Consider the following 14865-nt stretch of genomic DNA (forward strand, 5'->3'; position numbering starts at 1 on the left):
AGTGTTTCCCTACCATTTATAAAATCAAGCCCAAACTACACAACCACTGCAGCCTTTCACGGACCTTACGCTCCAGTTAAATTGCATTGTTCAGTATTCCTTGCACATGCGTATCAAAATTTGGACTTCTCATGCCTTCCCTCCCTCCTCTAAGACGTAAGCTCCTCGAGATTAGCGACCACATCTATCTGGTTCACTGTTATGTTCTCAGAGCTTAGCATCGTGGTTGGCACAAAGCAGGTGCTCATTAAAGTGACTGAATGAATAAAAGCTTCGCATTTCCAAATCAACTTACCCTCTAAAATTCAGTTCAAATGCCACCCCCGCCAAAAACTATACTGACAGCTGCTTCCCACCTTCATACCTACCTCACCTCGCCTCGCCTCACCTCTCTAAATCTGATTTTTTTCCTATACTCCCTCAGGCCTCATCTATACTACTCTTGTGACACTGATCATTTTCTTTCCACCTTGAATTACAATTTTTTTTTGTATTTGTCCCATCTCCTACTAGACTGTGCGATCCCTGAAGGCATTAGCTATGTGTGTTGAATTCATAATTGTGTCCTGATAAACAATGTCCACTAATGGGCACTGAATGATTAGAATAGCCACACTGGAGGTTATAACAAAGTAGAGAAGTTCAGGGCTTATTACTCTTTCTAATCATATGATAATAGCTCTTGTGTTTGCTCATAAACAACAAAAGGTGAAAATGTTGTCTGGATCTCAATTAGCCAAAATATAGGTGAAAATATTGGCTGCACCTCTATTAGCCAAAATATAAGGTCATCATGGCTAAAGATTGAACTCTGGCCAATTTCCAAAAACTAGGAACAAAGTCATGATTTGTGTAATTCATGAATCTGCAAGTTGTTTTTCCCTGCAATGGATAGGAACTGTAACAGTATTTTATCTGTGGCTATTGGGACTCTAGACATCTAAATAAATTCAGTCTGTAAATGGGATCTTTGGCTATAGCCTTCTTTGTATTATAAATCAAAACTATACAGTATGTTACGTGCATTGCGTATATATCAATTTCTAGATTTCCACTTTCCTTTGAGCTCTAGGCATTAGCTCAAAACCCCCTAGTTGTGGATACTGTTTGTCAGACTCCCTACTAATGAATTTGCCTACTTGGATCTCTGGGGGAGAAAATGCCAATGTATTTGATCCCTGGAGCCAACCAATGAGCTTGTCAGGTGTTTTGGATCATCTCCTTTTATAGACCTGGTTATCACCTTGTGCAACCCTCCATCCTCAAGTCAGCCCAACTATGATGAGATTTTTTTTGAGAGCCCTTCCGAGAATAATTATCTATAATCCGTTATTACTGAGTCCAGATTTCCACCCCTCTGAGCATTTGAGCCCATTTGCTGTCATTCTATAATCAAGACAAAAACAAAAAGCAAAAAACAAACACAAAAACCCCACACCTTTTCTGTAGAAAGTTTCTCTGGAGGACGTAAATCACCCTTCTGACTTACCTGGACTTTTAAATTGTGCAAACATCTCTCCACTACTCTGGCAAGCAGCGCTAAGGAATACTTCAAGACAATCTCATGATTCCCACAGGTATGTGCAACTTTGAATACATCCCATCATTTCCACCTGACCAGGCCTTATAGAAACATTCTTGTACTTCTGTTCAGTTGAAGCTTCTCCTTCTAGAATGTTCTTACATCCCATTTTCATACTTCCCTTTGTGCCTTTTCACTCATCCTTAATATTAATTATCATAGGCAGCAACACATTTAATGTGTATCTTAACTTTATTGGATAAGTATGCATTACATATAGATTGCAAGTCATTCTTGGTCCTGTAAAGAGACAGATGTTTATTCCCGAGGCAAAATGAGAGCGTGAATCCACAGTTCTGCTGCTACTGAAATACTTCTGGGTGTCCTGGTACGGGCACAGTCTCCCTCAATACCCATTCAAAGTAGGCTTTGCTGTCACCTCTCCCTTCAGCTGAGGGATTCATAACATCTAAAATAAGCTTGTAAAGAACGCTTCTCTGTCAGAAGTAGTTTTATACCTGTGTTATGAATCATACAAGACATTTGGTCAGACTCCATAAAAGGGGCAGAAGAGATACACTAGAGCTCAGAGTTGGAACCAATTATTTTTCCAAGCGAATTGGCCACAGTAGCAAAAGTATCAACTGAATTTTAGAATAGCCTGTTCAGCCATTTAACATCAAAGCATGCAGTAGCCTGTGCAGACAATAGCTGTTAGAGACAACCTTGAATTTGGCTTGAGCACCAAGGATGTATTTTAAAAAATGAAAAGTACATTTATGTGCAATGACTATGTGCAGTGAACTGAATGGTGGCTCCCAAAAGGTATGTCCACATCCTAATTCCCAGAACCTGTGATGTTACCTTATTTGGAAAAAGGGTCTCCACAGATGTAATTAAGGATCTTGAGATGAGATTATCATGGATAAACTGGGTGGGACCTAAACGCCATCACAAGTGTCCTTATAATACAGGGGCAGCGATAGACACACAGAGCGAAAGGTGATGTGAAGACAGAGTAGAGATTTGGCCACAAGCTAAAGAATAATGAGACACCAGAAACTGGAAGAGGTAAGGAACAGATTTTCCCCTAAAGCCTCCAGAAGGGCTGCAGCCCTGCCAACACCTCAATTTAGGACTTCTGGCCTCCAAAACAGTAAAGAGAATAAATATCTGTTGTTTGAAGCCACCACTTTTGAAGTAATATGTTACAGCAACCACAGGAACCCAATACAGATTTTGGTACCGGGAAGCAAGGTCCTGTTGTATCAAATACCTAGAAATGTGGACGTGGCTTTGGAATTGGTTAATGGGTAGAGGCTGTAAGAATTTTGACGCTTATGATAGATAAAGCATACGTTGCCTTAAACAGACTGCTGGTAAACAAATGAATGTTAAAGGTCCTTCTGGTAAGGGCTCAGAAAGAACTGAGGAACATTTTATTGGAAGCTAGATGAAAGTTTATCCTTGTTACACAGCGGCAGAAGGTTATCTGAATTGTCTCCAACACTTGTGTGGGAAGTAGAATGTGTAACTGATGAACTTGGTTATTCAGCTGAGATTTCCAAGTAAAGCATTGGAAGTATGGTCTAGTTTCTTCTTGGGCTTATAATAAAATACAAGAGGAAAGGGAGAAATTGAGGAAAGAACTGTTAGGTATAAAGGAGTCAGCACTTGATGACTCAGGAAATTTTGAGCCTATTCAGATCGTAAAAGATGCTAAAAGTAGGAGATTCACCGTGAGGATGGTGTGCTGTGGAGATAAAGCCAACTGTGTGGCTGGACAACCTTTGTGCTGGAGAGATCAAGCACTACCTCATGGATCCATTCAGCTATCTCAATAGAAGCCAGGAATAGAAATGGTGTTATCTGGCAAAAATCTGTGAGGTCTCTTACCTCACTATTGAATCAATGTGACATACGTGGGAGGCCCACAAAATTTTTGAGAGTGTTATACCAGCAGAAACACTTCTAGGTTGGCCTGAAAGGGACAGAGATGGGACAAAATTTTTGGTTGTCGGACGACCAAAATTTTACAGGCAGGACACAGGCTGATAAAACTGCAAACATGTGCTACCCTTCAATATAAAGGACCACTCATAGGACAGAGCTGCAGGTACAGAAGCAGAGGCTCAAGCATGGGAGCAGGGACAGGAAGTGCAAGCCGCGGGCAGAAAGGGAGGGACTCAATCCATGAACCACGAGGACAGAGCTGCAGGCCGGAGACAAGGAGGATTATAGTCAGGCCTTGAAACGTAGGAGGACTTTGCTGGCTGAATTCTGAAGATCATCAGGACGGATGACTCCTTTCTACTGTCTCCCTTTTGGAAGAGGACAGTCCATAACTATTATCCAATGCCTCCTGTCCCACCTCTGTAATTTGAAAGCAGATGACTTGTCTTGTTTCACTGGTCCACAGATGGAGAGGAATTTTGCCCCAGGAATTTTAACAATAGTTGACTAAGAAGATCTAGGTGATGAGATTTTGGACTTTTGAATGTATGGTGTTCAGATGAGAGTTTAGACTTGGACTTGAGGCTGTAACTGGGTTGAGACTTTTGGGAGTTTTGAGATGGCGTGATTATTTTGCATAGGGGACAGACCTAAATTTGGGGGGTGGGGGGCAGAAGGCAGACTGCAGTGGGCCAAGGGTCACCTCCAAAAAAGAGATATCCACATCCTAATCCCCAGGACCCGTGAATGTGACCTTATTTGGAAAAAAGGGTCTTGCAGATGTAGTTAAATTTAGGATCTTCAGAGGAAACAATCCTGGATTATCTGGGTGGGGCCCAGATGCCAACATAAGTGTGTCCTTTTACGAGAGAGGCAGAGAAGGTAATGTGAAGATGGAGCAGAGAGAGATGTGGCCGTATCCCAAGGGGTGCCAACAGCCCCCACAAGCTGGGAGAAGCAAGGGAAGACGTTCCTCTAGAGCCTCTGGAGGGAACTTGGCCTTTGGTTTGGAATATCTGGCCACCAGAACCATGAGAGAATCAATTTCTGATGTGTTCAGCCACCAAGTTTGTGGTAATTGGCTTTAGCAGCTAAAGGAAACTAATATAACTAGTAAACATGTTAAAGGTTTTGTACTTTTTAAAAACATTCCAGAGAAAATCTTCATAAACTGGTGCTTCTCACATGTGGTAATAGTACACCCAACTATACTTTTGACTTTAGTATAATTTGGTTCTATACTAAAAATGTCACTATGTACTTTTGGAGGTGATACTTTTCTATCTAAAACAAAACTGCAAATGGCTAGAGCCGGATCATTATAAATCCGGGAAGCAATCCCCTGAACTCAATTATCAGAACTTCGTGAAAGACCCTGAAAAGGCTTCATAATGTTTGTGAAAGCATGTGGGATTACTCTAAATACAAATATATAATTTATCAATAATAGTGCTTCATTCTTTTTCACAAACTAAAAAATAAGGCAGGTTCACATCTGGAAAAGGTGATACACATCAGTATTTCTACCTTGACCAGCCTGACAGTAGGGCACGGCAAATGCCCCTAAATTTCAGTCATAGTTACTATTTCAAAATATCATTTTCCTACAGCCTAAAAAGCTATCAAAAGACTCAAAGAAGCCATACCATGAAGAGTTCAGAAAAGACTTTGTGAAGTCAAAAATACATACATTACGCATTTACATAAATTAGTAGAACCTAAATCTTTGTTGTTGTTAAAAAAACAGTGTGTGAAATGGATATGTCCCTTAAAAACTGTATGTGCCTATGCGCCTGTCTTAATATTTACCATCTCAGATACTGTTATTCTTTTTGATTTCTCTATTGTAGCAGCTTCAGAGCTTTTTAAAGTATAATACCCAAGTAAGAATGCACTGGAGGCAAAGGCAGCAGTTTGAATCATTATACATCTATATAAAGGAAACTGAGCTATTGGTCACTTGTTTATCTCAGGTGGTGGTGACTTGCCCCGACAGTCCTTTTCTCTCTCTGAATGTCTAGAAGGGGCTTCGGAGGAGTTGAGATGGGATTCTCTATATAAGATATATACATATGAGAAATCTTTCACAATTGTCACAATCATCTGCATGAATCAATCTTAAAATTGCACTCCAGAGAAGTTATACCATATTATTTCAATGTATATTTGAAAATAATACACAAGTATAACTCGTACTCCCTCATCGATTTAAGAAGAATGTAGAGCCAGCCTATTCTCCTCCTAGAGTTGTTTATGGTAGCATCATTTTGTTAATGTAAGTAAGTATGATGATGCCTGAGAAGTTCACTGGGGTGTGGAATTACTGTAGCAGGAGCTATAAATATATACACATATATACACATACGTACATACATATAATTTCTTTTTCTTCTTCAGACCACCAAGGCAGAATTGGAAAGGGGAGTATAAAGGCAGATAAAACAATTGACCTTTTAGTTTTCTGCTGCCTCCTGCAGAGAGAAATCTTTTTCCTCTCAGGTCTTCTAGAACTCTATTCCCCGTTGTCAAGAGGGTCATGGGAGAAAAAAGCGATGCAGAGAAGAAATAAACCACAGAGATAAGGAATCAATATTTACCTTTAAAAATCTAAATGAAGGTAATAGAATTTTCAGGTTCATTCCTAGCATTAAAATGTGGTTTTTCTCAAAAATAGCCATATAAAATATTTGTATAAAGTATCTCAGGTATATGTGCATAATTAGAAAATACTTCCTTAAATGAAGTTTAAACCACTTTCTCTAACTGCTTCTGTTAACCTTTGGTGTATTTTTAGCGATAAGTTCCTGCAATATCATACTGAAACTCTCGTTGAAGTCTAAGTTTAATTTCAGCCAAAGCAGATGAATCCATCAGCTTTCACTTGAGATCAGATTCTAAATATCTTGACGGGGGTGAAGCAGTTACTTGTTTTGAGTTTCCAAAATGGCTTCTCTGACAGAGTGCAATATTAGTGCCTCTCCAAATTATTAACATTTTCCTTTTCTACATTACAGCAATCAGAAGCAGACCTCGAATAATTCCTTCTATTCCTTTTCTCTTTTCTTCCTTTTTTGGGGGGGCAGGGGGTGGGAGGGGAGTGACCTGCAAATTTGAGTAACAGTAAATTTTTGACAGACAGAATGTTTTTGAAAGCCTTAGAACTCTTCCATTTCTTAATTTTTCATCATCACCATCAGGTCACACGCAGTAAGAAACAATACAGATCTTTACACTAAAATGGAACACACATTTTGTAATCCCAGTAATTATATTCATATTAGTATAATTGTAGGAGGAGTCTTGCAATAATAGCTTTACAAATGCAGGCTGTTTCATCGGCTTGGCTTGATCTTTGCAGAAATGCACTTCTTTCCTCTCCATCCCCTTGTCTTGTTCTTCTCAAAATGCGTGGTTTTGTTTACTTAAGTATTTTGATATTCTTTGGCATCAGGAATCACTTAGCTGGAATAGCTCCATTGTGGCGAGAGCGTGACCTTTCCAAAGGTACTCGTCTGTTATCTGTAAGACAAAGAGAAAAAGAACCAAAAACACGGTGAGTTTTAGATCTCAGCTATTACACGATGTCAGGTCAAGAGAGGGTTTCAAACAGTCCTGAAAAAATCACTTCGAGCGAATATGTAAACAAGTAACAAGGAGCCCAGATCTGAGGAGTTCACGCTGCAGCTGCCAGGCTGAGTTCAAGAGTTCTGCAATCAGCACTAAATGACTTTTCCTGGTAAGTGAAGTCAGAGTGATACAAGAAATGGAAGAATTTTCTCAAGCACGATCCCCTTGGAAATAGCAGGTGACAACAAAATTCCTTGGTAAAGATGTTAAATTGAAAGGATCTACGGACGGAGTCTTTTGTTAGAAAGCACTTCAATTCCCCATGAGTTTTCCATCTGTATGTTGGCTACCTAGAGGACACCAGCGTGGGCAGAGCAGAGTTTTTTTTAAATTTTTTACAATGATTGCAATATGTGGCAATCAAACCAGCTACGGAGTCTTTGCCTGATTGCACGATGTAAACAAATTCAATACATTATATAGTCATTATGGGAATGAATAATGAATAGTTCTCATTCCCCTCACCCGTCACAGGAAGAATAATCACTGTAGACAGAACCGTTGGCACAAAGCTTGGAAAGCAAAGTTTTAAAGCACTGAAAGTTGTTGAAAATCATTTTAGCTTGAATAGGAAAAAGGTTTACAGATCTGCATTGCGGTGATCACTACTATGTTATTATCACCTGTTTTATGCTCAGCCTAAGTGCAATTGATGTGGGTGAAAATCCCTTTCTGACAAAAGCCTAATATACTTAGATTCTCTATTTAGAATGAGTCTAAGTCCCTAGAAATAATGACAACCACCGGCACTTACATAAATGCTAACACTTTACACTCGTTAATTTGCTAATTCGCACAATATCACCGGGAGGTAAGCCCATTTCATTGTATCCTATTATCTCTCTGCTTTGGTGATGAAGTTACACAGCAAATCAATGGTATGATGGGGGATTATAATGCAAAAGTAATGTCAGGCTGGCTTTGTTCAGAGGTAAATGTTGGGGCCTCCCAAGCTACCACTCATTTCCTCCCTAAGATGGTGGTGTGAAAGGAACACATCCTGCCTGTCCCCTGAGGAGAATGGACTGAGAAGTGCAGAGATTTTGCCATGGTGCCTTTTTCATCTGTGCTGGTGTCTCTATCTGGACGGACTCCCGATAGTCTGTGGTCAAAACACTGAGCAGAGAAAGCTAACTGGCCTCCATGACTCTGGCCCACTGACACTGTGGTGTGTATGAGTACACTGAACCAACCGGCTGCAACCTCAAAGTGCCTACTATGCAATAATATCGCTGAGAGGTGAGAAAGAAAGAGGCATTTTCTCTTCTTAGAGATATATCTGAGTGATGCATTATTTGGGTCTCCTTTTAAAGATACTATTAAAAAATCCATGATGTAGTTTGTGATTTGGATCACAATTTAGCTAAAAATGTGAAGATAACACTCCTAGACAAAGGGCTAATTATTTAGATGTCACTGGTTTCCACACAGATTGGTTTGGGACTTCTTAGAAAACATTTAAACATGAGATTATAATGTAACAGTGACCACTGCAGTGCTAGCGTGTAAGCATTCAGTGTTAAAGCTATCAGACACGAGAACGATCGTACCATTCATGGACAATTGTCCCATCTCAAAAAAGGCCTGCATCTCAGTGGTCTTACACACTAAAGTCAAACTGGCATTCACAGTCACTTCCAGAATGCCACTGGCACCCGAAAGCGTCACTCACTGCCCACTGGATTCAAGAGAAGTAGCACATGCAAAAGCCTTGCCTCACAGCATTACATGATGTAATGTGAGGATTCGTGTCAACCTGCAACTTACAGGCAGCATTTGGCATGAGAAAATAAACTTTCAGGTCAAAGAAAACTGAGGAAAGGACATTGTAGGTTTTGGAAGGCAAGATACATGCTGGTTCAGGGTCCAAATCCAGCTCTTGGCATACACAAAAGAAAATTATTCTACATTTCCTACCTTTCTCTCTTTTCTCCTCTACCTTCCTCCTCTCTCTCTCTCTCTCTCTCTCTCTCTCTCTCTCTCTCTCTCTCTCTCTCTCTCCCCCCCCCTCTCATTTTTTGGTACCTAATCGGTCCCTATGTTCATGAAATAATTATAAGAGGAAGCAATTCTGTAAAGGTCACCACTTATGTTTTTAAAATACCAACCTACAATCTTATTTATGAAAAATGTCATTATAAACAATGGCAACAATGATCTGGATTTTGTGATTTATTTACAATTCTCTGTATTCATGTTAAAAGTCTTTTAGGTACAAAATATATATTTATACTCTAAACTTGCATGGATCACACAATTTAGAGGGTAACAGGTTTTATATTTGTATACATAACATGAATATGAATATATATGTATATATATTCATTTCTCTTTACATTCTAATAGTTTGCAATCTAATAATGATATTTCATGCTTAGATTCATGCCTTCTTTGAAGCAGAGTTTGAGAATCACTGAATTTTGTGCAATACAAACTTCCATATTTATAGCATTAAATGCTATTGGGTAAAAATGAGTGGCCTGACCCTCATAATGTCAGGGCACATAGTTGGTATTAAATTTATGAAAAAGGAGCAAATGTTAGATATTACTGCTGTCAGAGGTGATTGAGTAATTTGGGTGGTTGTGAGATTAATTGTATTTCCTATTTGGAAACATAGATCGAGGAAGAAGGTGCCATGTGATACGATTTGAGAGCTCCAGGAGACTCAGACAGAACCAAATTCACTTTTCTAACCAGTCTAATTTTCCCAACACTATTGATACTAGAATAGCTTACATGGTGAAAACAGGGGCCTCTCCAGAAAGTCAACAGTTTAAAATACGTATTTCCCTGATGCGTAGGGCTTTGTTAGTGGCTTTCTAATTTGCCTGTTGTCTTTTTGGAACATGAAGAAAAGAAGATGGGGGAGGCATCTATCTGTGTTTTACATACTTGTTGGGATATTGTGCAGTAAGATACAGGCAAACACATTTCATCAGAGGGTGGGGGCATGCTTTGGCATAATCTTACTCTGCTCCAATTTTATTAATACATGAGGTAACATACTATAGTGAATAAGAAAGCCTAGAGATTCTAGTGTATCCTCACGGTCTAGGAATTCATTAAGGGATTCTATTGTTTGTAAACACAAGGATTAATGCAGCAGTAAAGCCTGAGATGTTAGTCCCAAGATGGACCTTCCCTCCACAGTTGAGGATGAGTACCCTAACAGATTACATTCTCTTTGGTCATAACAGTCTTTAAAATATGGCCCATATGAAGGTGAAAAGATTTTGCTATTCCAGAGGGTGACCTGGTCATAGTGTGAAGTTGCAGAGAGGGGCATAGTTATCAGGAAATATGCATTCTATGGAGGAGGAGAGGCTAAAATTAAAACAATATTCCAATCTGTCACCATAAGAGAAAGAAATACACGGCCCAGCTTTAATACGCTTCTGCATATTCTGAATGTCAGGTTAACCAGCTCAAACCAATGTCAAGACTTTCCCCCACTGTCTTACGAGCAAGCAGCTTTATGCTTTTTCTGAACATAAATTGATTTGGCATTCATCTCAAAATCTTCCCGAGTCCTACAGTGAATGAATTAAACCCATTATTGTACTGCTCTAAAATTGATTTATGCAATCATTTATTCAGCAACTATATACAAAGCACATCATCCATGAAATACCTGAATGTCACAAAGTTTCAGATCCATAGCTAAATCTACACCACTAACTTCCTTCTTACTGAAAACTTTGTCAAGTGAAATCACTGAGGAATAAGCATATCAGAGATAAGGCTTAGACAAAATGTGATGTGAGAGAGATCAAAGGACTCAAGCCTGTGGTATATAACCTGGGAATGTGCAATTAATCCTCTAACAAAGTGAGTGTATGCCAACGGTACAAGGGTGCGTCTTGTATATTGTATGAGCAGGTCAGATTAAAACTGAAAAACTGACTAAAAAGGCAATGTCCATTATTCATTTCCCCCTAGGTTAGGTGTCCGTGTGTGGTCTATGGATGAACTGTTTGCTTCCTGGTTGCTTCATAGGCATGTAGATGTATCAATACTGACCTAACATAAGTGCACAATACTCTCCCAGCAGGGTAACAGAAAATAAGTGTGCCTGGTATATACTATCCAAGGTGTTACAAAATATCCCATTGTAACGTCAATTAGTTGGCTAGAAAACAAAGCAAAAGAAACTCTCTACTGTGAGCTTTGTTTTCTCCAAAGCTTTTCAAATGTGGTGGTGTGGCAGACGCACCATTAATGGATGGGCATTGTTGCCAGCAAATTGAGCAAGCAGAGGACTGCTTTAATGGAGTTTAGGCTAAAAAAAAAAACAAGAAAATTTCAGGTTGCTTCAGGAAATGTCTATTGTGTAGCTGTTTGCATTCCAAATACTGATGAAAGAAAATTTATTTTAAATTGTTATGCGGAAATCTTCTCAGATGAACTTACATTTTTTTCCCTTTGTACCATGATTCCAAAACTGTATGTTTTTTTCCCCTGTGATTTTGGGGATCCTGAAACAGTATCTGTCTCACTAGAAATGACTAGAAGGGGGCAGCTGAATTAGGTTTAGGCCTAATCTCTTGGTAGAGGACAGCCAATTGCTCTATTAATTGACCAGACTGATTCTTACCAGAATAGTGGCTGTTTAAAAGAAAAAAATGTTGAGCTCAAACTACATATACAATTTGGTGTTCTAATTTTTCATTTAGCATTTTATTGTAGAAATTTTCCATGTCATTAAACTTCTGAAACATGATACTGCACACATGAGTTTTACTCCACATACTCTTTTTATATTACGTGAACACACCGCAATTTGGTTAACCGTCTCTCTACTGATAGACATTTAAGTTACTCCCATGTTTTTCTGTCATAAAAAGCCTCACAATGAACAGCCTTGTAGTTATATCTTTATATACACCATGTGTGGAAGTGGCATTGCTGAGTATGTGAAATTAAGTCCAAATTGTACTCCACAATAGTTGTATTAATTTAAATCCAATGGCTGTAAGTATATGCATTTGCCTGTCTTACCTCATTATTGGGTATTAATCATTTTAAAAATGTGCTAATATGAAAAGTGACTAGGGGCATTTGATTTGTTCTTTTTGCATTTCTTCAAATCCCAGTGAGGTGGAACTTTTCATATGTTATCCATTTATATTTCTTCCTTTAAATGCTGGCCATGTCCTGTGCACATTCATCTTTTGGGGTATTAGGTTTTTGCCTTTGCTCCTATTTGGGATTCTAGATATTAAAGATGGTAGCCGATTGAAGTATTTATTAGAAATATTTCCCTCAGTTTGTTGATTGTTTATTTGGTTTGTGTTCTGGGCTTTCAGGAACATATGGTTTCATTTTTGTTATTTTTATGTAGCTAAATCTATTGATCTGCTGCATTGTGATCTGTTCCTTCATTTTTAAGCTTAGAAAATCTTTCTCTAGCCAGAGACGTTTGATAAACATTCAACTGTATCTTTTTCTGTTCTCTGAGGTTTGATTTTTTTTTTAACATTTAATTATTTAAATGATCAAGAATTTATTTTGCTGTACAATGTCAGTAAGTTTCCACATTGCTTCCTTTTTTTCTTGCAAAGAGGAAATGGTTGTCCCAGCACCATTTGTTAAATAATCATGAATTTCTACACTGATTCATGATACCTCTTTTATCATAAATTATCTATACTAGGGTACATTTCTGTTCCATTGACCAAAGTATTTTTCCAACTGTTTTGGTGCCAATACCTCCTGAGTTATTTCAGCCTCATAATATGTTTTAATGTTGGGTGGAAATAATCCTCCATAATTTATATTTTCATTTCAAGCACTTGTTTTTAGGGTGCATTTTGGAACTCTACATCATGCTATCATCACAAAATATCTTGAAAACAACACAGCTTGAAAAACAAATCCAATGGGTACTAACTAGGCTGCCCCAGGAAGGCTAGGCAGATGTCTATTTGTTGAGTGCCAATGAGTCAAATGACTCTAACGTCCCTAATGATGTTTTTAAGAGTTCTCCTTAGGTTCCTCATTTTCTTGAAAGATTTAACAAGCCTCCTTCCCTGTCTTCTGATCACTTTTTCTGCTGGCCGACCACTTTTCTTCTGGAATACAGTAGAGGCCAGCACTAAGAAAAACAGTATCACCAATGTGATTTTATAATACTCTTACTCTCATCGTGATGGCCTTGTCAAAAACTTGAATAATTGGAATTAAATGTATAGTTTTGTTGGCTGTTGGTAAAATCTAGTGCATTCAGATCATGAATTCTCATCTTGTACAAAATTGGCTTCCACTGGAAAGCACGAATATTAAACTATATCAAAATTATTTTATTCCAACAGAACTGTATACAACGGTGCTATGCAAAAATCCATGTCTAGAAGCCAATCAATTACCTCCACCTAAACATTAAACAGTTCTAGCCCTATTTCTGATCTCGATGATATCATAATATTCTTAAAACTAGAAACAGGCCATGTTCTGTAATCTATATCCTTCATTACATGCAAATAAATCCATGCAAAGAAAACAGAAACCCAGAGTACCGTGGTAGTTCAGGTTGGCAGAAGAGATGAAAGTATTTTAACGAGGATGGTAATGGAAAGCAATAATGTTAAAGTAGTTCAGAGGCTACTGTGACTATAGACACACAGCTCCCATTAACTGTAATTGGAGTTAAGCACATGTAATGATAACAAAATAGACCCCGAAATGTCTTTCCAACTGGAAAATAAGCAAATATGTTCCAGGAGACAGTGTGCTTTTGTGTAGAAAATACAGTACTTTAATTGAGATGCACAAATTATTTTCACATTGATACTGCTCAGGGTATGATGCTGGTACTTTTCCTACGCTTAGGGATATAGATCTGCTAGAGGTAACATCTGTACAAAGAATGCCGTTCCTTTTCTCTTCTTAATGCTCAGCATTCATTATGTTATTAAAGGAAAAGTCTCAATAGTTGCAATGGATTTATTAATTCAGTAGCTTGTTATCAGCATGAAACTCTGCTGGGCTAGGGGAAAAACAAATTATATTTTATAAAACTGCAGTAGGGAGATTAAATCACTTTTCTATATTTCACTTTCTTCTTATCCTCCCTGCCAGGTAGTAACTCTACTCTCTATCTCTATTACGTACCTCATATTTTGAAAACTATCAAGTCTTGTAGTAATATAAAGGTACGTTATCAAACAAACTCAATTATAGCAACTTTAGGAAGATTGAAATACGTGATAAAAGTAAAACCACATAGTACAATAGTAATATTACTTCAAGGCATTAAAAACTTAATCCATATTAAGCTACAAATACAGAAAATATGCAATAGTTACTTTTATCTATCATAAACATGATATTTTCATAACATGTACAACCAAGCTCTTGGGATTTTAAATGACTAGCATTTACATAATTGGTAACTTGAGTATTTCAAAGGATTTTAGAAAAGCATGGCTCAGAAACAAAATAAAATCAGTATATTGTTCAGTATTTCAACGGCCACAGACCTTGCCATTGATTATCTTTGGACACAATGTCAAAGCTAGTGAATAGATTTTTTTTTTTTCAAATGTCCTTGGTTTTGCACATTAGCAATGCATTCTATTTGCTTCTATACTAGGAAATGCAATTGGGCCCTAAGACAAATTTTCTCTGTATGAGGCTGAAAATCTGATGACAATGCCTGCACATCTGGAAAATATGGAAAAGGTAAGAAATAAAAATATGAATAACATTAGAAAATAGTTGGAAAAGCTCCCAAGTAAATTACATATGAGAAATTCATATTG

At 38.0% G+C, this 14865-nt stretch overlaps 1 protein-coding gene across 3 annotated transcripts in view; it reads right to left on the reverse strand.

Annotated features, from left to right (window-relative positions):
* Positions 1-1767: 1767 nt before the first annotated feature.
* The window catches only part of DIAPH2 (diaphanous related formin 2), an 843900-nt gene continuing 830802 nt past the window's right edge, over positions 1768-14865 (reverse strand). For all 3 annotated transcript variants that reach the window (XM_033107889.1, XM_033107880.1, XM_033107870.1), the window contains one exon: positions 1768-6994. In XM_033107889.1, coding sequence (XP_032963780.1) covers positions 6930-6994 — 65 coding nt within the window. In that variant the 3' untranslated portion in view covers positions 1768-6929. The remainder of the gene's footprint in view (positions 6995-14865) is intronic.

The sequence above is a fragment of the Rhinolophus ferrumequinum genome, chromosome X, assembly GCF_004115265.2.
Source record: "Rhinolophus ferrumequinum isolate MPI-CBG mRhiFer1 chromosome X, mRhiFer1_v1.p, whole genome shotgun sequence".
Lineage (NCBI taxonomy): Eukaryota > Metazoa > Chordata > Mammalia > Chiroptera > Rhinolophidae > Rhinolophus > Rhinolophus ferrumequinum.